This window comes from Sciurus carolinensis, chromosome 1, assembly GCF_902686445.1.
Source record: "Sciurus carolinensis chromosome 1, mSciCar1.2, whole genome shotgun sequence".
Lineage (NCBI taxonomy): Eukaryota > Metazoa > Chordata > Mammalia > Rodentia > Sciuridae > Sciurus > Sciurus carolinensis.
This window is the reverse complement of record NC_062213.1, coordinates 10,084,766-10,106,975: the sequence shown is the minus strand read 5'-3', so window position 1 is coordinate 10,106,975 and position 22,210 is coordinate 10,084,766. Positions and strand designations below refer to the sequence as shown.

General features: G+C 41.2%; 1 protein-coding gene across 2 annotated transcripts in view; it reads right to left on the bottom strand.

Moving 5' to 3' along the window:
- The window catches only part of Dnaaf11 (dynein axonemal assembly factor 11), a 93,404-nt gene that overhangs the window by 39,947 nt on the left and 31,247 nt on the right, over window positions 1–22,210 (bottom strand). For both annotated transcript variants that reach the window (XM_047522936.1, XM_047522946.1), the window contains exons 6-10: window positions 16,515–16,703; window positions 13,904–13,981; window positions 11,055–11,120; window positions 7,506–7,575; window positions 6,604–6,699 (exon numbers count right to left, since the gene is read on the bottom strand). In XM_047522936.1, the coding sequence (XP_047378892.1) occupies window positions 6,604–6,699; window positions 7,506–7,575; window positions 11,055–11,120; window positions 13,904–13,981; window positions 16,515–16,703 (499 nt within the window). The remainder of the gene's footprint in view (window positions 1–6,603; window positions 6,700–7,505; window positions 7,576–11,054; window positions 11,121–13,903; window positions 13,982–16,514; window positions 16,704–22,210) is intronic.

Genomic DNA, 22,210 nt, shown 5'->3' with positions numbered 1-22,210 from the left:
TGGGCACGCTTGGGACCGTGAAGTTTGTATATTACATAAGCCAGAACACACCAAAGGCTGCTGCAGACTCTGTGCTGGGAACCCCTAGGGCTTCAGAGCCAGGGGAAGCCTCAGGAGAGGAGCGCAGCTGCCTGCACCCACTGATGCCAGCAATAGAAACTTCAGCCTTGACCTATGTGACAAGACACAGGCCTACACTGGTGAAACTTGCCTTATTGCTCAGCACCCCGTCTGCATAGATCCAGACTCACTTTATGGTAAGAAAGAAAAAAAAATAGCAATTTGACGTCATTAAAAAATGCTGAATAGAGTATCTAAATAAAGAAAAAACAATGGCAGCATTTTGAGGAATCAATGACAAGTTTTGTGTCCTTGAAAAATGGATATGAAGTTCACCATTGGATATTCACAAATAAATATGATATAGTCTGACACACAGGCACCAAAAGATCAGCCAGTCACAGGCTCATTCACAAAACCATCGCGAGGAGGAGACCACCAAGCGCCAATTCCATATTCTGTTAATTGCTTTAGTGTATTCAAATATTACAAACTATGAAGACCTATTCTGAGTATTTCTGAAAGTACTAAGTTCTACTTACTTTGTTGACAATATCCTGTGCATGAACTAAAATGGCGTCTGAGTGCCAACCTGAATCTCTTTTCTAAGTGAGCTAATGTAAGTTCTTCATTATTTAAAACTCTTTGAGTCAGGGTTTTCTGTTATTTGAAGTCAAAGTCATCCTAGTTACACCAACTTCTCTTTAAAATAAATTTTATGGTGCATATTTAAGGTATACCGCATGACGTTATGGGATACACACAGAAAGTGCAAAGGTCGTTATAGTGAAGTAGTCAGCATGTCCGCCGTCTCACGTAGTTATCGTTTGTTTTGTTTTGTGGCAGGACAGCTAAAATCTGCTCATTTAGTGTGAATTCCAAATAGAGTACAAATTTATCAGCATAGTCCACGCATTGTACATTAGATCTGCAGGCTCATTCAGCACACGGGTGCTGCCCTGCATTCTTGACCCCCATCTCCTTATTTTCCCTCCACCTCCGACTCTGGGAACCACTGTTTTGTTTAGATTCCACATATAAATACCATCATGCCGTATTTTCCTCTCTGTGTTTGACTTATTTCACTTACCAAAATGTCCTCCAGGCTCATCCCACATGGCAGGATCTCATTTGGTATGTGTGCATGTATGTCTATATGCCTGTGCACACACACACAGATATATTGCCAATTACTGTGGTACAGATGTATCTATAGCTGTCTACAGGTATATGTATCTATCTAAGTTTCTTTATCAGTTTGCTAACACTTAGGTTGATTCTTACAATAGTCTTTAATGTTTCAAGGGTTTGCCTCAGTAATTATGAGCAGGCCATACTCAACTCCATAATAAATTAGTAAGTCTAGACATACAGAATAGCTCAGTAGATTACACTTCAGTAATTTAAATGTTTCAATCAATAGGAAAATTATGAACATGCTAATTTCCAGCAATATACATTTTTAGTAGTAACTATAAAGGAAGTTAAAGTTTTGTTTTTTAACTTTTGATGATTTAAACATAATTTTTGTTTTCTGAGCTGTATATACTTACTCATAAATGAAAAACATCTAATTTGTAACAAAAAATTATTGTCCAAAATCTGTATTTATTGACTCCTTTTTGAAGGAATAATAACTTATATATCAGTGTTACTTTAATATAGTGGTCTAATATCTTTGCAAATATATACCTCAAAGAAAAAACATTTATTCATAGTTTATTTTTGAGGAAACGATAAAACTATTTTAGTCCTTCTATATGAATTATCTTCAACCAAGTACTTCTATAATGCTTTCTACTTAATAAGTCATTTGCTATAGTTTCCAACTAACATGAACAATTTAGCTATAAAAACAAAAAGGGAAATGTAAACAAAACGTTGTGTTTATTTAAAAGACTCATAAGCAGTGATAGCAGAATTTTTCTCATTAACTGTGTGGCACCCTGCAAAGGGTGCATAGTTCCTTTCTCTCGACTTCCCTTTAAGAGCTACCAGAGTTGTCATCTACTCTGCCTTTACAGTTAGAACTGTAGTTTCCAAGCAAAATACAAATGGTTGCTGATCAGTACATCACACGAAGTCAATATCAAAGTGCTGGGGTGAGTCTGTTGTCTCTTAGATTTCCCTCTAGGATACTCTAGTCAGTAGAGAAGCATCCCTAATTTGTCGTGGCTACACAGGACAATGTGAATCTTGATTTGTTTGTTACTTTTATTGCTTGACGACAAATTTTATTTGCTATTTTTTGCCTCCAAATAAAAATTCATAATTGATTACCTATAATTGCTGTTAGAAAATTTGCTACAGAAAAAAGAAGGATTATGAAATCCCTGCAGAAGCCTCGCCGCTCAATCAAGTGCATATTCTTTGCGGCAGACACTCCTCCTCGTTCCTGGCAGCAGAACCCCCTTTGGACTGGCTTTTCTACTCTTCCCCTTTGAAATCTGAGAGACCTGGTCGAAGGTGACCTTGCCCTTCGTCATGGGATGAGGTCTGACTGATATAAATCACTGAAGTGGTCCCATCCCTTTGACCAGAGATGGGCTCGACCCCTCAGGATTAAGCCAGTTGAGACCGCTTGGGCTCTTCAGCTAACTGGCCACCTCCGTCCAGAGGAAATTTTGACCTGCAGTGGCAAGAGAATGCTCTCCCTGTGTCTCTTTCTCTGACTCTCTCTCTGTCTCATGCAAGGTGAGAACAAGAAAGTTACTGCTAGCCCTTGTCTCCGGGGAGGAAGCTGATCTGAGAGCAAGGTGACACTTTAGAAAGATGCTGACCCTGACTGCCTGGGGGCTTCCTCATCTTCTTCTCTCTTGTTATAAGACTTGTTTATGGTTAAAGCCAGCTTTATATGGGCTTCTGAAGCTTACGGCAGAAAACATCCTAACCTATTCACGGAGCCCATGATGAGGAATCCAGATACTTCATGTGGAAAAGTTAATTTTTAGAGTTTAATTTCCTTACGTTCTTCCAGGGTTTTCATCTATGAAAAGTCTGTCAGACTTTCAAACAAATTCTGTCTCAGCTAATCAACTCCAAGATCAAAATCAAAGAGTCTAAGAATCTAACATCCATCAGAAGCAGCCCTACCAGTCCGTGACTCCAACCCACCAGGGAGGTACAGCCTATATTCTCATCTCCAATTTTCTACTTGACATTCAAAGAGTCTTTTATTCTATTTCTTTAATGTTTCTTCTAGCTATATCATCTACAGCCTCAAAACCTTCCCTGGACTCTTCAGCCCCTCTAGTCTCTGGTCAATTACTCTTTCACGTTCACAACAAAGTTTCCCAAAGCAGTTGCCTGGATTCCTGTCTTCTCCTTATCCACAAGTTCTCCTGGCTGCCCTTCTTGACAGTTCTGATGTCTCTGCCTCACTGAAAGGGCTTTGGTCAGGACAGCAGAGGCCTGTACCGTCCAAAGACAGCCACCTCCTCTGTGTGGTCCTCAGACTCAGCCTCCCCCTCTGTAACAGCCTGCTGCCACGCTCTCTCCACCTTGCTTTACTTCTGTTCCCAGGACGCGGCCTTCACTCTCCATCCTGTCTTCTAGATAAAAGCAGGCTGTCACCAGGAGATACCACCTCTCAAAACACCAGACAGCCTGACTCGGGCTCCTGGGACACACACTGCCTCCCTCCAGGGTGCGGCATCCTTGGTAAAGCTGACTTTCCTTCCCCTCAACAGCCATCGTAGAGGTTTTGCCATGGGATGAGCTTCTTAACTGAGCTTAGTAGCTCCTTCTTTGCAAAAAACAATTTTTTTTCTCAGGAGGGGCACAGTTGAGCAGACCTGTAATCCCAGTAACTCAGGAGACCGAGGCAGGAGGATGGGAAATTCAAGACCAGCCTCAACTATTAGGTGTAGGCCCTTAGCTACTTAACAAGATCCTGTTTCAAAATAGAAAATAAAAAGGGCTGGGGATGTAGGGTAGTTAAGCGGCCCTTGGTTCAATCTCTAGTAATCATCCCCCAGAAAAAGACATTTTCTTCTCTCCTGTCTTCCTAATTCACTGATGGCTCATCCATGATTTCACATGCTGACTCTTTTCTACTCAGGCACAGATGGAAGGAATGTCTCCCTGCTCCAACATGGGTCTCCTGTCCCCTCCATCTTGACGTCCTCCTGATGTGATCTTTTTCAGGCCCATGTTTGTAACCACCATCTATATGCCCATAATCTCCATTTTCATATCCCTGGTCTGTTCTCTCCACGGAGCTCAAGGACCGAGATGTTTACTGGATGCCAATTTAAAATGGCCCTGTCAACCCATAATTTGCTTCCCAAAATCTCCCTCAGTCTTTCCCATCTGAGAAAGTGGCACCAGCGTATGCCCATTAAGGAGAGCAGCCTGACCTCTGCATCTCCTGACACTCTGTGAAAGCAGTCTGAATCCTGTTACTCACCGCTACTTCCCACCCGCCATCATCTCCCAACCGGCCACCCACTGCAGAGTCATCTCACTGTTTGTGCTGCTTCTATTCTTTCTGTCCTTTGATTCTTAATTCATAAAGAAGGCGCAATTATCTTTTTAAAACATAAATCGGATCTTCATTCCTCCACTTAAAACCTACCAGTGGTTCTCCCTGGCACTTGGATTACTACTCATGTTCTTTGTCCGGGCCCAGAAGGCTCTGTAGGGGCTAGCTTGCTTCGCCTGTGTTTCTGGCACTTTCTTTCACTCTCCTCCTTAGTCATTATGTTTCAGATATTCTGCCCTCCCCGACCCTGTTCCTGGACAAGTAGCCTCATTCAACCTGTTGTAGTTTAGATATGCGGTGTTCCCCAAAGGCTCATGTGTGAGACAGTGCATGAATGATCAGAGGTAAAATGATGAGACTTTGAGAGCTACAACCTAATCCAGGGATCAGTCCACTGATAGAGATAAACTGGGCGCTAACTGTAGGCAGGAAAGGTGTGGCTGGAGGAAGCAGGCCACTGGGGGGTGTGCCTTTGGTGTTTATATTTTCCCCTAAGTTCTCATCAGGTCTTTGAGTCACAGAAAGACAGAGCCGACTATTACACCACCCACGCCCCTGTACTTGCTGTTCTTTCTACTTAGCACATCAACTTTACTCCTGGGCCGGGTCTCAGTTTAAGAGCGCTTCCCACAGGAGTCTTTCCCGACCTTTCCTGACCTTCGTGAGGTCCACGGGGACTGTCTCATGCCCTCTGTGGTTCCGCTCTACCTCACCACCAGCTGTGTCTTCAGCCTAGCGCTCCTCTCCTCCTGAAATAAGCTTGTTTGCTTGTTGTGTGTGTTCGGTCCAATGCTAGAGAATGGGGACCTTGCCGGACCCTGGAGCAGAGTCTGGCTGCTAGCCTGCACCCACTGGATGTTAAAGGATAAAAGTACGGTTTATACCTGTGTCATTTTTCTCCTTGGTTTTTCCAGCAGTGCCTCTGGTTTCTCCAGCACATCCCCAACACCACGATGCACCTGGAGTGGCGCTTCTGTCCAAGGTCACCTGTGTATTTCCTGCTGCAGGCCTTCCAGCTTTCTCTTCCTGCCCTCTCGCACGTGTCCCGCCACAGTCACGCAGAGCCCCTTCCCAGTCACACACTGTGCCTCCTCTTCCTGCCTCCTTGCCATATGGCCCTCCTCTCCTCCGCGATCACCCTCGACTTGCCCTTCAAACTCATGGTGCTGCATTTCTTCTTCACCAAATTAGAGTCAGCTCTACTATTTCTAGCACATGACTCTATTATTGTTTTTTCTCAGACTGAGGCAAATTATTTGCTTTTAACCGTGTTCCCCTACTAGAATCATTAAAAACCCAGAGTTTCTTATTCATCTTTAGGCCAGAAACTGACACAACATAGGCCCTTGATAATGCTTGCTAAATTGAATTGAATCAAATTGATCCCACTGCCATATAGAAAATACATATGTAACACCAACAATAACCCCTTCCAAAAAAAAAAAAAAAAAAGAGTTTTAGTTAAAGCAATGTCTGGTGCATATCATAAAAACAATACTGAAATAACCTGAGCAGTATTCCCTGAGTGCTAACCATGCTATGAATGTTATATGCATTCTCTTCCTTAAAAACGACATTAGGAAATAGAGACCTAGACATGTTAATAACTTTTCCAAAGTTACAAAACTAGTAAGCTCAATATTTGGAAATCAAACAAACTTTTTAGAGATCCAGGTCTCCTATCTCTCCTCTCAAGCTAATTAGGGGAAGGTACCAATCACCATGTAATAGACATGCTAGGTGGCATCTACTTTCCTTAGAAGAACCATGTGACTTATCCTCCCAACTGCCACCCAGACACTGGTCTGCACAGACCCCAGAAGGTGGCAGAGACAAGAACTGTAGAAGTGACAGAAGGCTGCACCACCCGGGCCCTAGTCACCCCAGTCTCAGCTCCTCCTCCTCATAGACCTCTGCCCTCCTACTGAGTTGGTCCAAGTAGATGTTCTGGTTCTTTCAATGAAGCACCCAAGCAGAAGTCATCATTAGCCCTGATAGGACAAGTTCCATCAGGGCCCTGTGTCTCTGGACTGGAAATGGACAGACATGCTGTTACCTACCTTGGGCATGTAGATCACCAAATGTCCCGTTGTCTGTGATCTTTTAGCAGAGCTGCTATCAGGTTTGACTTCTGCAGGAAGGACAAGCTGAAATGGCTGAAATTAAGTAGCAGGTATCAGGAACAAGGGCATGTTACCTGAGAGTTACTTCAAGAGATATTTTCATTACAAATTCAAGATGCACTGCTCAATTAAGAAATGTGCCTAAACTTACTAGGAAAATATAAGGTGTGCTTGGTATGCATGAACCATTTTACTTATTTTAATGTATAAAGGACAGTCACCAATCACAAACAGTGAACACTCATGGATCCATTTATACTAAAAAGTAGTTTATAGATAAAACATCAACATATTTCCTTTTTAATGCAGTCAAGTTGATCTATGTGAATGCTCAGAATCAGCTAAAAATACTTTTTCAAACATGATAACATTAGGGCTGGGGTTGTGGCTCAGTGGTAGAGCACTCACCTAGCATGTGTGAGACACTGGGCTCGATCCTCAGTACCACATAAAAATAAATAAATAAAATAAAAGTACTGTGTCCATCTATGACTAAAAAGATTTTTTTTTAAAAAAAGTGACAACATTAGAGTTGCTGTGAATGAAATCGATGAAATCGTATTTAGAATGGGTATACCATTAAACTTTATGCATGGATCACCACACATATGGCCATGCTATTAGCTTTTAAAAAGTCCAACATGAGGCAGGGTTGCACATTTTCTCAAGCTGTGCAATGGTCAGCAGTCATTGGCACTTTATACCATTCCCATGGCATAAAAAAATAAAGCACTCTGATTGTTTTTTCTGTTCTGCTAATAGTTTGCAAACTTTTGAGGCAACGCAGCTTAATTCAAGGCATATCTTTTAAGACATTAGAGTCCTGGGGTTCCACTTACCTTTCCTTTGACCATTACTCGCACATAAGTTGGCTGCACATCAACCTCAATGAGAGAAGTGTCCATATACCTTCAAAATCAAACAGGCCCAATCTTATCATTTCCAAAAGCAGTAAGTTTTAAAAAGTACAAATATAAATTCACACACTTAAACACATTTTAAGTGAAGAAAATTTAAAATCTCCATGCTAACCAGGTCTTAAAAAACTAGTTTTTAATTAATCCCTAGTCCAGAGGAAATTCAATACATCAGCAATTTCATTTTAAGACCTACAAGTACACTTGGCATTGATTGCCCCTAACCCAAAAATATCTGAGGCCTGAAAAACCAGAGGTTTGCAAAAAACAGCTTGCCATGTGCTTTCATGAATATTTTATTTTAAGCCCCTACAACTCAAATAGACAGGACTGCTGAATCCACTGGGCCCGGGGCTCAGCCGCCAGGCCTGCCTCCTCAGACACTCTCCAGACCCGCAGCTGTTCTGCAGCTGTGCTGGGACCATTGCCCCTGGAAGACAAGCATGCTTCTTCCCTCGAAGGACATCTGCTTTCAGTGAGGACAGTGGCCCCATGATCAGTTGGCCATATTTTCCTTGTCTCATGAGCAAATGGAAGATTTCCATTTCACATTGCTCATCGAAATAAGTTTAGCCAAATAATTATCTGTATATATTTAAAAATATGGATTGTAGATATTAGAAAATACAACAATGATTAAAAAATCACCAACATTAAGGCAGGAAAGTCAATATGGGGGTTGCAGGCCCAGGCTTTGGAGTCACACAGACTTGTGGGAATTGACTTCATGGCTTCCTGCTTCATTACCTGAGACTAAGTTCCTAACATCTCAGAGCCTCAGTTTTATCATCTGTACAGTGAGGATACCGATCATGCCTCCCTCTAAGAATGCATGAAGGTAGGTGCATGGTGCCCACCTATAGTTAATGAAATAGTATTACATGTTATTTAATAAAACAATTTCATAAAAATAAAAACAGAGACCATGTCTTTTACGACTTAATGTGTAATGTTTTCCACTTTAACAGATGATACGTTCTTTTCCATGTGTAGGGTCTCCTAATGTGTTCATCTGTTCCTGTCTGCAGGGTCCTTCTCTGCCTGAAAAGATCTTCCAGTTCTTTTTAGAGCAAGCTGCCTCTCAGACTTCAGTTGTCATTGGTCACATCAGCAAGGTTCCCTGACCACCCCATACCACCAGCCACAGACTTCACACAACATCGAACACTCTTCTTCTGTAAGACTCACTAGATGCCTTTACTGTCCACCTTCCCAGCTATAGGGGAGTTTTGACTGTATCTAGAACATTCTGCTTATAATCTCTCTGCGCCCAGCACACTATATCTAAGTGTCTTGTAGGTAATTATTGAATAATGGCCAGAAGTGTACATGACTGAATGAGTTTAACTTCATGTATATTCTCATGTGTCAAGATAATAAGGAATTTAAATGTAAGTCATTAGACAGAGTCATGAGAATAGAAGGGGTTTACTACATAGAAGGAGAAAGACACCAGCCCTGAAACCCACAGACGTGGGGATGAGGAAAGTGTCCAGTGTAGGAAACTTTAAAAAAATTTTTTTTTTTTACCTCTGAATAGGCAAGGAGCCAACAGAGCCAAAAGTGAAGGGACTGTATGTGCCATAAACTCAGAAAGAAAGAAGAAAACCCTAAACCAGTGGAAAAGACTTCAAAGGATGAAACGGTGAACATTCAACGCAACACAAGAGGAATGGCTGAGTGGAGAGCTGCAGAGAGAGAGGACATGAAGCAATCTGGGAAGCATTGCAAAAGCATTGAAGACAGGTGACAGGCAGCAAGTGGGCGGTGGATACGGGGAGTGGGAGACATGGCCCCAATCACAGAACCAGAGGTGAAAGCCTGTCCCTCTGCTGGTGAATAGACAGTAGTGCGTGCTTAATCCACACAATGGAATACTATTCAGCTGTAAAAAGGAAGGATATTCTGATACACGCTGCAACAGGATAAACCTTGAAGACATTTTGGTGAGTGAAAGAAACCCACACACATGCTGTGTGTTGTATGATTCCATTCATAAAAACTATACAGAATAGGCAGATATAAGACACAGAGAACTGGTAAAAATAAATAAATAAATAAAAAATAAGAGTGACTTCTTCAAGGATAAAGGGGTTTCCTTTAAGGGTGAGGAAAACGTTCTAGAGCTAGACTGTGCTAATGGTTATACAACATTGTGCCTACACTAAATACCTGAGTTGTGCTTTGAAACAGTTGAAAATGTGAGGTTTAAGTTCCATCTACTTTTCTACCATTAAGCAAGCAAAGACCTAAGGGTTTATGTAGAGGCTTCTCTAGTCTCGGTTTGCTTTGGTGAGACTCACCCTAGGACAATGCACCCTGCCTCCCGGGTAGTTCCAGGTCAGCAGCTCCTCCTCCCTCCCAGATGACTGAGAAGTTCAATAGAACTGAGCACGTGAAGCACCAACACAAAGAGAAAGGCCTCTAACGCCACCCACAGGCGTCCACATTCACTGACCCCCACGGTCGCCTTTCACTCCTCCTTCATTCCCTGTTCATTTCCTCCCGTATTTGTGGAGGCCACTGAGGAGCCAGGCACTGGATAGTTTGGTGCTGGAGATGAACAGAAAAACAAGTTCCTGCCCTGGCCTCAAATCTGCTGAGATACAAGGGTGTTTATACTTTGTCAGATAGGAACCCCAAAGCAGGGCAGGGCGGGGAAAGGGCTGCAAGGGCTAGCGCCTGTTTTAGTCGGATGGTGGGTAGTGTCCTCCCCATAAGGTGACATCTGATTTCAGGTGGGAGGACAGGAGGCCACATGTCATGAGGACAGTGAGGATGACCGCATCGCAGGCAGAGGCAGTGTGTGTGAGTGGACCCTGAGATGACCAGGGGTCACTACCTAGGTCACTACCTAGTGACCCAAAGCTAATACCCTCAAGAAGTGAGGCGGTGTGACCTGTGTCAAGGAAAGGTGACAGGCTGAGGGTGGAGGGTCAAAGCACAGCATTTTAGGAAGAAGAGAGGATGAGAGGCAAGAAGGACCCTTGGCCACCCACCTGCCCATGGGAATAAAGCATGGGCGAGACCAGTCAGGAGACAGGAGGGCGGTGCAAAAGCTCCCTGGTGACCTTCCGTCAGTCTCCAGATGGGCCCAGGGGAGGGGCCTGACCACCTGCAGCTTATTATATGTCAAAGTGTTTGGGAGAAACAGAGGACCATGAAAGTAAAGAGGTGGTCTTAAGAGCAGAGAGGTCCACACAGTAGCAGCATCGGAGCACAGCAAAGCTCTGAGAACCACTTAGATCCTGGTGTGTTCCAGAGTTCAGTCATGGGCTGTGGATTTACTTCTCCTTTCATTTTCATGCTTTAAAAAATTATAGTAAATTCTGTCTTGAAAAATGAACTTTTTCATTTAACCACATGGCAAACCAAATTCCATTTCCAAATGTTTCAGAACTCAAAAGACTGCTACTGAGAAGGCAAACCAGAGGGAATGCAGTAAATAAGTGCATAATAAAATGTTTGTACCTATAGACAGCCAGGTCCAGGATGAGCTGGTTACGCTTTTCATCATCTTTCAAGGAGAAGTCAAGCCTAAAAAAATAACACATTTGGGGAATGTCTTTAGGCTACAGTACAGGTAACCCCACCAGAGAATTAAAAGTAAATTTGATAATGATTATATAAAACTCTCCAATGACAAACCTACTTTGGTAGCTGGACAATAAAATAGCCATATTTATTTTTAAGTTTCACAGAAACCTACAACATGTCAATAAATCACTTATTTTACATTTGTTTACATGTGAGACTCTTAAGGTAAATGACATACAAAAAATTAGCTTTGGTGCAGAGACGGAGACATCTGGTGGCTAAAGTTTTCTTTCCCATTTCATCTGCGTTTGTTAGAAGCAATCTACAGCATTGGAATTACTTAGGAAGACTTAAGTGGGAGATTTGCAAGTCCTTTATCCAACATTCTATTCCTCCGGTTTCAAAGGGTTCTCTCTTCCTTCTTATTCCTTGTCACTCTTTTTCTTCTTTCGTGACTGGCCTTTCCTTTGCTGCCAGTGATTTGTTGCTCTATTTTATAGATGAAGAAACACAGGTAGGATTTCAAGGCTTAGGTCTTTTAACAGCACCTAGACTGAGTCCTAAGTAGAGCTTCCATGCGGTTAACACACTATCCACAACTCCTTGGGCAATTTTCTTTGAAGCACCTCACTTATCATACCGTAATGTATGTAATCTGACACTATTATGGAATGGAAGCTAAATTGTTTGGAAAAAGCAAAGTTAACTGCAGATGTGGCTTCCAGCAGTGGTCTGCTGGGGCGGGCACTCTCCTTGCTGCCAAAGATCCAGCCGTCCAGGACTTCTCGTGTCTCGAAGACCTGTGCATTCTTTGTCTCATCTCAGAGACATTTCATGTCCTGTCCCCTCCACAGTGCTTACTTATTCCTCAATTCCCCAGTCAGCCAACTTGAAAACTCTCCCTTAAAAGACTATCCCTGAAAGTCAATTTCAGAGAGGTCGCAACTCATCCTCCCTCTCTGCTCCCCCTTTATTCCTGCAGCAGAACCCCTGATTTATCCAGGAAAGTGGCTTAAAGAATGAAGACTATACCTTCCAGCCCCCTTGTACCTAGGTGTGCTCATGTGATTGACGCCAGTTAGGGAAAGTGTCATATGGCACTTTCCAGGACTTTTCCATAAGCAAGGGACTGGTTGCCCTTTCCTGCCTGCCCGCATTACTCAACTGAGAAGAACAGATTGTGGGAGCCTGAACAGAACCGTGCTGACTACTGAAGCTTCTGGAACCGTCTAAGCAAGAGGGAGCCTTGGCTTCTTCTAGGGTGGTAGTGATGAGGTAAAGAGAAGCAGCTGGACTCCGGGTTCCCTGAAGGAAGAGCTTATGAGGTTCCCTGACAAGAGAAGGATCCAGGACAAACCCAAGGTCAGCCACTGGGGGGATGCTCCCTACTGGGAGGCAGAAGGGTGGGAGACCAAGCACAACAGGGTGGAGGGTGGTAGTGGGATGGAAAGCAGGACTCTGTCTGAGTCATGTTTGTTATTTTACATCAACATAGTGATGTCAACGTCTGGGAGGAGGAGGGCGACCAAGGGAAAGCAGGCAGTAGCAGCCGGAGGTGGTCATCAGTCCTTCAGAGATTATTCCTAAGTGAACTGGTTTCAGGGGCAGGAAGGGTGGCCAGGGTGAGAAGAGAGGTGATCTAACCAGGGTTCACAGAGCTCTGGGTCCCCCTCATGCCCTGCTGCAGGCTGAAGAGAGAGTCCTCTCGTGGACTTTTCAGCTCCACCAAGGCAGCTTCTGTCACTGCACAGCATGCAGTGCCTGGCAGAGAGTCCACCCCGCCCTCCTGACCGCGGGATGAAGAGGTGGAGATGCGGCCTGGCAGTCACTGGAACTGGGTGAGCAGGACACGCAGACTCGCCACCCAGCAGCTACGAGAACTCAGGCGAGCCACTTCACATCTTGAGCTCAGGTTCAGGAGCAGTAAAAAAGAAGCCCTGCCTCCTGTCCAGGATTGCCGTGAGAAGGAGCGACGGCTGGGAGTGACTCCACACAGTGCCTTCCTCCAGGTAATAACGGCAAAGTAGGTGGTGGGTGCAAACAGGCTTGGACTACCGAGAGGAAGCAAGTGAGGCTGGTCCACAGGCTGCTGCTCTCCACCTTTCAGCTGTGTTGTGAGGCTGGTCCACAGGCTGCTGCTCTCCACCTTTCAGCTGTGTTGTGAGGCTGGTCCACAGGTTTGCTGCTCTCCACCTTTCAGCTGTGTTGTGAGGCTGGTCCACAGGCTGCTGCTCTCCACCTTTCAGCCTGCCTTCTCATTTGCACCTTCCAGATAGAGTAGGCCGGATGTGATTAGACTTGAGGATTCCCGGCTTGAGTGTTTTCCCTCTGTGGTGAACTTCACTGAGGTATTCATTCCGGTTCCTGTCCCCAGCTTTCTAATGCTTTGTGGGAGTGTTCCAGAGTACAGCACGGAGGTGAAGGAGATTATCAGTATTCTCAGCCAGCCTCTTCATGGCAGAATTTAAAAATTCATAAACACAGTAACAACATGGTGGCAATTTTCAAGCATACAATTGTATGTAGTTCAAGGTTTCATGGGATACATAAATAACTAGGATGCCACATGGCAAGGTCATTTTCTGGATGTCAAGAAAATTATGTACTTAAAAACATAATGGATGTTTGGCTTTGAAATAGACACAAAATGACATTATTATTAGACTCATCAAACTCATTAAGAGTGGTCAATTTATTCTCGGCAGAGCAAAGCTGTCACTGAACCCATGATGGTCACCACCCACTGGTGTCGCCTCCCTAGGGTACACTCTGCCCTTACGTACTTGGGCTCGTTGACATTCAGGACCTTTCCATCTTCGGTGATCAAAGTCCGCGCTGGTTTCACTTTCTTCTTTTTTTCACTTAAGATAGGGGGTAGATGGGAATAGGGGCATGGGGAGGGGAAAATAAACAAAGAGAACATAAAAGCAATTAATATGTTTTTGTGAAACAGCTTAAGAAAAATCAATCTGATATATGTAAATACACCAACAATTCACTTATGAAGTCAATTCCTTTAATTCTATGCTGGAAACTAAAAATCAAGCCAGATTTTTTTTTATGGTTATATCTAAATCTGTAAAGCAAAAATGTGACCAAGACAATTTGCCAGATAATTTGAATAGGGGAAGAAGACACTTTTTGATGAAATGCCCATGAATATTTAAATGAGTCTATTTTATGCATGATTTACCCAGATAACTGTCAATTCTCCATTTGTGTGTAGAGCTTCTGCTTCAGTTAAAAGTATAATTTTTAAAACACCAAGTAGAATCTATTCTACAGACATAAAAATTACCAGTACATAGGATCTATGTAAAAAGATATTTCTCACAGCATTTATTTGGAGTGGCAAAACCCAGGACTGTTGTGGATCACTATCCGTGGAGGAATGATTGGGTCCACTATGGTACATTCACACTATGAAATATCTTACAGCAATTAAAAATGTTTTTTATCTTTACATAGCAACCCAGAAAGTGTTGATGATGTATTTAGTGAGAACAAATACATAAAATATAAGTCTACTGTTTTTTTAAGACCTCAAGTCCTACATTTGCTTGAAAACTTACACAATTATAGAAGGAGAAAAATGCGTGGTGGCATTGACCCAAGTCTGTTAACTGCAGGATAGGAGGAAAAGAAAAGGAGCAGAAAGGAGAACATTTATGGAATACATGAAGTCAAATTTAGTCCATAATTTTTATTTAAAACATTACTGAAAATATTTTTAAAAACTTAAATAGGCACATGTGGACAAGATCTAGAAGATGAAATGAACAAATTTGTAGAGATGATGGAACTGGAGGTAATTGTTTGCCTTGAATTTCTATTGTCCTTTTAATAGAGATTCTGCTTCAGCCAACTTTATTTAAAAATTCACTCACATTCTTCTGCATCTTAAACTGAGCCTCCAGATCTAATTAAGCTACTATTTCAATGACTCAGGACAATTAAAGGGTATCCAGAAATATCTGGCTTCACCCGACACACTGTGGACAAGAGCTGAATTGGGATGAAAGGCTGGCCTGGTCCCTGCTTTCTCCCAGCTGGTACAAATGACCAAACAACCAAAGAGGCCCATGTCCCACGGGCCCATGGATTGGGCAGACTATAGGACACTTAAGCAGAGAGACCATCCCTCATCTAGCTCAGCCTGGCTCTGTTAGATGTCAGAGAAAAAAAAAATCTGCTGATTTTAACTCAATACTGTATAATTACCCCCCCCCACACACACACATGCACATATAAACAAGCATGCACATGCGTGCGTGTGTGTGTTAGGGTATATATGTTAGAAATACCACATGCATGCATTCTATAAACACATACAAATTCCATTTCAAGTGACTCTTAAGTCTGCAAAGGACATTCATATTTATTGACTCATCTTATTTTCTTAACACACAGTGGTGGTAAAGCAGGTAGAATAAGCTCTGCTTAACAAATGAGAAGTAAGGTTCCTGCCAACATCACACAGAGAACAAGGGACCAGTTCCCAACATTTTCTGATATTATTTCAGTGCTCTTCCCAGAGAAATGGGTGACCTCTCCATGTAAAAAACACCATGTTTTACAAATAAGTGATTTATACAAAATATGATTCTCTATCATTATAGCTTCCTATGTTTCTTACTTATGAAAAACTTTTTATGAAAGCAGTACAGGTTTCTAAGTTCTTCTAGTTGCTTTTAGTTGATAATCACAGGGGGATATATTTTATCTAATTCATCTCATTGCCATGTAGATTACTAGATTTCAGAACTAATTGATCATATTCTCAAGCTTATGCATTACAAGTATTCCCATAAGTGATATATTTTACATATTAGACTTAAGCAATCACATGAAATGGAATGACATAGGTAGGGCCTATCTTTGAAAAAAGTATGCTGAAAATAATAGCTTAAGCACCTTAACTTCTGACAAATCACATTGAAAGTTAAATCACACTGTTAAATATCCAAGAAAGATTACATCATAAAAATTAAATACCTAATGACCTAATTTTAATTCCTCATTTTGAAAACTAGTAGAACAAACTCAAACGAGTTCATTCATCTCACAAAATAACCTTTTTCTTTGTGCCATGATGACTAGTATTTCTAGCATAGGTCATACTTAATAGATATATGTAGAGAGTTTCAAAAGCTAAAGACATACAAACAAAACCTGACCTGAAATTCCATAATTCATGACGTTCTAAAGAAGGTATTTAGATATTAATGAATGTAAGCCAATAAAATTCAATGAAAAGCTGTGTTTAGGAAAAGCAAAATCTATGTACAATAGCTAACAAAGGCTTAACACCTGATGGGTAAAATAATGTGTAACTGTGAAAATATAACATAGGAGTGTTGCCCTACTCTCAGTGATAGGGAAATAAATGAATACCTTAATTTTTCTTGGTCTTTTCGTTGTTTTTCCACGTGTCTAAGAGTTTCCAACCTAGATTCTGGAGTAAACAAGGAAGGTTTATTCCAGAATTCCAGGTCATCTTCACTTTCATTTAACTTCTCTTTGTTGTGTTCCTCTTGTATTTCTGGTGCCTGGACATGGCCTACGCTCTCTGAAGAAGATCGGCTAGGAAAGTCAAATAAACACGAAGCATGTAAGACCAAAAATGGACCCATGAGTTTCACCCCTAATGCTGCCCCTTTAAATATCTTATACACATATTTTTTCTCATCAGCATCTTGCCTTTGACTGACAGTATGTCTCAGAGACTCTGAGCCAAGGTGAAGACATAACTTCCACAGCACTTCATGGTCCTGACTGATGTGCTACCTGGGTGGCCTTGTTCAACAGTACAGCTTTCTATCTCCCATCAGTGTCTGCAGTAACTGTAGTGAGACCCAGGTATCCTTGGGTTCAGAGACAGGCAAACGCGGAGACCCCTGAGCCCAGGTCATCAATGGCACCCTTCCACACTGTTCCAAGTGCTTGCTCACTTGACCTCCAGGTCCCTTAATGATCCTCTACCTCCAAAATTTTCTTGAGGGTCACATGAGATTTTCTGTGGTGTGACCTCTGCTGGCTTTATTCTTCAGGGTTAACTTCTGATTTCATAACTTTAATATGGTAATGGTTCTCTGTTCTCTCTTTTATTCCTGTTTCATGAACTGTCCGAGAATGAAATGCTGTCTCTATACATCATTGAGTGGGTATTACATGAAATATTCAGCATTCATTCAATACAAGCTCAAGAAATATTTGTTGGGGATCTCCTGAGTGCCAGGCATTAGAAACAGAGTCCCAGTAAAGACAGAGCAGGACACTGCTGTCAGCAGATGAGTCTATTCTAGTGGAGGGAAAGTGACATCATTCCCACAATGAACACTGGGTATGGTCTCTCACCTCTTCCTGGAATATACACTCTATTAGAAACTGATATTTACCTGAAGCTTTTAGTACCAAATATTTCAAAAAGTAAGTACTAGTAAATATTGATTTTGTTGTTCATTTTACTGAAATGAAATAACACAAAAAACTTACTTAGTTAATCTAAGATGAACTAAGATGTTTTTTCAAGGGATTGTCCAAAAACATTGGAACATGAAATTTAAATAGTATAAACAGAATATAGAATAAAATTATGCTTAGATTCTTTATATATTATAAAATACAACAAAATATCATAATAAGTAAAATAATACAAATCACTGAAAACAGATGCTTTCTATATAGCTGTAATTCTTTATGGTATTGAAAACAATCTGTGAAGGGGATCTATGATAGTCTAGTTAATTTGTTACTGAAATAATTGGAAACTCACTTAAGTGACTATTTCCGGGAGAGTAACTACTTGGTTTATTTTCACCTTTTGCAAACTAAAATAATAGTAGGAAAAAAAACTAGAAAAATAACTGTACTTAAGAAAAGCTATCAGAAGCGTAAGCTAAGCAACATAAATCTCCAAAGGCAAAATGCACATAATGTGTGTAGCTGACTGATAGAGTAGACTGAGCATATCTGGGTTGAAAGGAAAAAATCCCCTTCGACCACGGCCTCCAAACCTGCTCTCAGAAGTTTCTCAATTTTTCCCAGATCCCATAGTCCTATCTGCAACTTCAAGGAGAGTCTCATGTCAGTTAAAAGGCATCTCACTTGGATATCCAAAGGTAGACAGTTTAAGTAAAGCTTCAGATTACATCCCTCCTAGTACCCCCATCCTCCACCTGGTCCTGGCTACTCCACCCCTCACTGCCCATCTATTCCTTACTCCGTGTCCTATCTCACTGGGGTCTTTGGGGTCCCCTGCCTTCAGGGTTTGGGGCTTAGTAGGATGAATGGGAGAAGTCGGCAAGCCTCTTCCCTGAGGCCACTGCTATTGTAACCTCTCTGTTGCTGCCCTCTCTGGGGCAGTGCCTGACACTGCTCTTCCTTGTGAGCAGCTTTGCTGTTCTTGGAGAAACTAGGAGAGTCCTCCAAGCATTGTTTCCTGTCAAAGACAGTCAATAGACTTCCTGGTCCTGTGACAACTCCTGTGACAACTCCTTCGCCTCTGCCACTGGCAATTCACCTCTCAGTTTCCTACTGCTGTCACCCCCTTGGGCAGCATCCCTTTAAGACAGTTCTAGCCTGGCTCCTTCCACCATGTATCCTTGGCCTATGGGATAGTCACAGCTCCTTGGCCTGAGAAATGCTCACACTGTGTTTCCACTAAGGCCCTCCTTCCTGATCCTGTGGCTCCCACCTTTTCCCTTCTCCAGGCGGGAAGCAGGCTTCAGTGAGATGAGAGGTGAAAGGTGCACCTCCCCATTTTATGCTTAAGCCGTAGTATCTCTATGCTGGGAAGAGGAGCACCTTGCTGCTCCTCCCCAACTAGCCAAAGACACACTAGTCCAGGGAGGCCCCTCCAGAACACTCAGGCTTTGTTCCTATGGGCTGGATGGGGCGAAGGTGGTGAAGGACCAGTCAGGCTTGCAGGGGAAGCAGGTCAGCACCTGCAAGGAGCCCAGCCGCAAGCTTCTCCTAAAATACAAGGATAGGATGAATTTCAATTTGTGTGAGTCTCTATAAGCCAAGATTTGCAAGTGATCCTCAATAAATTTATGTTCCTATTATAATCTTAAAGCAAAGCAACCAGGAAAAAATAAAGTGAGAAAAGGCCCAAACTCACTTTTGAACACAGGCTCAAATGCATTAATAAGGTATTAACAAAATTAATGTAGAAATGCATTAATAAACATATCATGGACAAAGTGTGTTTATTCTAGAAATTCAGGGATAATTTGATATTTGAAAATCTATTAATGTGATTCAACACATTTTATCAGGAAAAAATGGTTATCTCAGTAGATGCAAGAAAAACGTTCTGTAAAAATTCAATGTATGTGAAGATTAAAGCTCTTCATGCCAGTTATTCTGTGGGTGGAGACAAAAAGACAGCAGGCTCAAGGACAGCCCTGATAACTTAGTGAGACCCTGTCTCAAAAATTAAATAAAATACAAGAGTGGACTGTGGATGTGGCTCAGTGCTAGAAGGCTTGTGTGGGAGGCCCTGGTATCAAACCCCAGTACTGCATAAAGAAAACTTAACTTTACCAAACTACAAAGCAAACATTTTACTTGATGATGGGGAATAGAAATCATTCTTTATAAAGTTGGGAATGAGATACTGACACCCCTTCTTACTGCTGCTATTCATCCCATATTGGAGTTCTTCCTGAATACCATAAAAAGATAACAAAGTGAAGGCAGAAGGATTGGAAAACTTTTTTAAAGTTGCTATTTACAAACTATGTAGTTACTTCTTTTTATCATAGAAAAAAGGTTACTCTCTAAACTTCTGCATCTTTTAAGAAAGTCAACAAGACTGCTTAATACAATATCAGTATCCAGAAACCATTTGACTCTTTATACATCAACAAAAACTGATTATATGTTTTTTATTCTATTCTACAAGATTCTTAGGAATAAATCTAATGAAAGGTGATGTAATACCTTTATATGGAAAATTTAAAACCTTGGTGAGGAATCAGTAGAAGATCTAAATAAACAAAGAACAATTCCTAAATTCAGCAAGAAAAGAATCAATACCATGAAGATGTCAACTTTGCCCTAATTAAATTAAGGCAATTTCAGTTAAAGTTCCACAAGGGATTTTTGGGATGCTTAAATTAGTGGATGCTAAAAGTCATGCTGAAGGGTAAAGAACAAAGATTAGCCAAGATCATTTTGAAAAATGAGAGTATCTCCTATAAAATACCAAGATTCACTATATATTTATAGAAATTGAAATCAAGTGGAGGAGATGCTTCCATGCAGCAGTCAAGGGACACCAGAAAGGGACCCATGAACACATGTATGGAACAACCTGGTGAGGATGACATGTCTCATCAGTGGGGAAAGAAGAGCAGCTGAATTAAGTGGTGAGGGACCAAAGGCCTGTCCAGGGAGCAGTGAGCCCCCTACCCTACAGTATCAACAAAGGCTCATTCCAGGCAGACAGAGATGGCCCTGGGCTTAGGGAGACTCCCATTAAAAATGAGGCAAAAATAAATTTAACTACATTAATATTTTTTAAATCTACAAAATAGAACCATTTATAATTAGGACAAGTGATAGACTGGGAGAAGATATGTGTAAAGAATTTGTATCCAGAACATAAAATAACTATAAATTGGTTTAAAGAAAGTTTGCAATTTATTTAATATAAGCAGAGGGCAAGGATGGAGGAAATCTGAATAGATAACAAACATATGAGAAGATAATTCAAACTCATTTCTAATTATAGAAATGCCAATTAGGTTAAAAAAATTAGGTGCTATTTAATAACAAACTTGATTAGCCACATTTTAAAATCCCATATTATGAGAGCTCTCCTATATTGTTGATAGATGAGCTTAAGTTTGGAAAGCAATTTGACAATACATATTGAAAAGATGTCACAACTTATTTGTAGCAGTGTCCCTATTCAGTGTCCCAGAGAACCTTTGATATCTTCATAAGGAAATGCGCGCAACACTGAGAAAACGGAACAGGGCAAACAAGGCACGTGGTCCCGCACAGAGGGGTTGGGTGGCTGCTCAGGGCTGCTGGGCTGGCGCTCACTAGCAGAGCCTGTCACAGCCGGTGTGCATTCTCATCCGCTCCGGCCAGAGAATCACTGCCTGCTAAATATTTTGAATATTACTCTGTAATAAATTACAATTTATTCACCCAATGGAATGTTTGTTATTCTATAATTAGGATGAATGATTTCACTTTACCTGTCTTCATCTGCAGAGATCTCAAAAACATGTTGAATGAAAAGCAAAGCTGCAGAAAGATGTCATTCAAACCAAACATGCACACACTCATACACAAACTGCTCTTGTTTAAAGAGGCACAATCATGTTTAAAGCCATCCAGAAAAAGATGGGCTCAACGTGTATCAAACATATACCAACTTCAGATGGCAGACACCTGAAGGAAAGTGCTGGATGCAGAAGTTCTCAGCACACATCTAACTCTCTTAATGACATTTTATTATTCTTAAATGCATTCTACTGTCATGTACAACAAATTAGAATGAATGAAAACATTAATTAAAAACTATGTAAAGCAAACATACAAACAATTGTCATTTATTGAATCTGGGTAGTGGAATTATAGATGCCTATTTAATTACTTTTAAGACATTTGTCTATCTCTGAAATATAATCATATTTTCCCAATTTTAAGAGATTCTGTTATCTAAATATTTAAAGCTTTCACTGTATGGAAACCAATCAACTGAGTACAGTTGCAATTCACTTAAATAGCATGAAAAAATCAGATTCATAGAAAAGACCAATTAGAGGGTTATTAATCACATTAAAAGTGTATTCATTATATAATTCACAAAACAGAATGTTTTATGATGCAATCAGAATTATTCACTTTATAATCATGTGATTTGCATTTAACTTTTCTAAAATATTCCTACTTTATAAATCAAAGTACACCTGTTAATTCATCATTCCTGTATATCTTTTATACAGATTTCTCTGAGGATAATTTTAGATGCAAATTAAAGTTGCTAGTTTAGAAGAAGCATTTTTCTCTAAGGGAAAAAGGTCTCCTAGAACTATCATGAACTATGCGATGTTACATTTTCCCCTCCA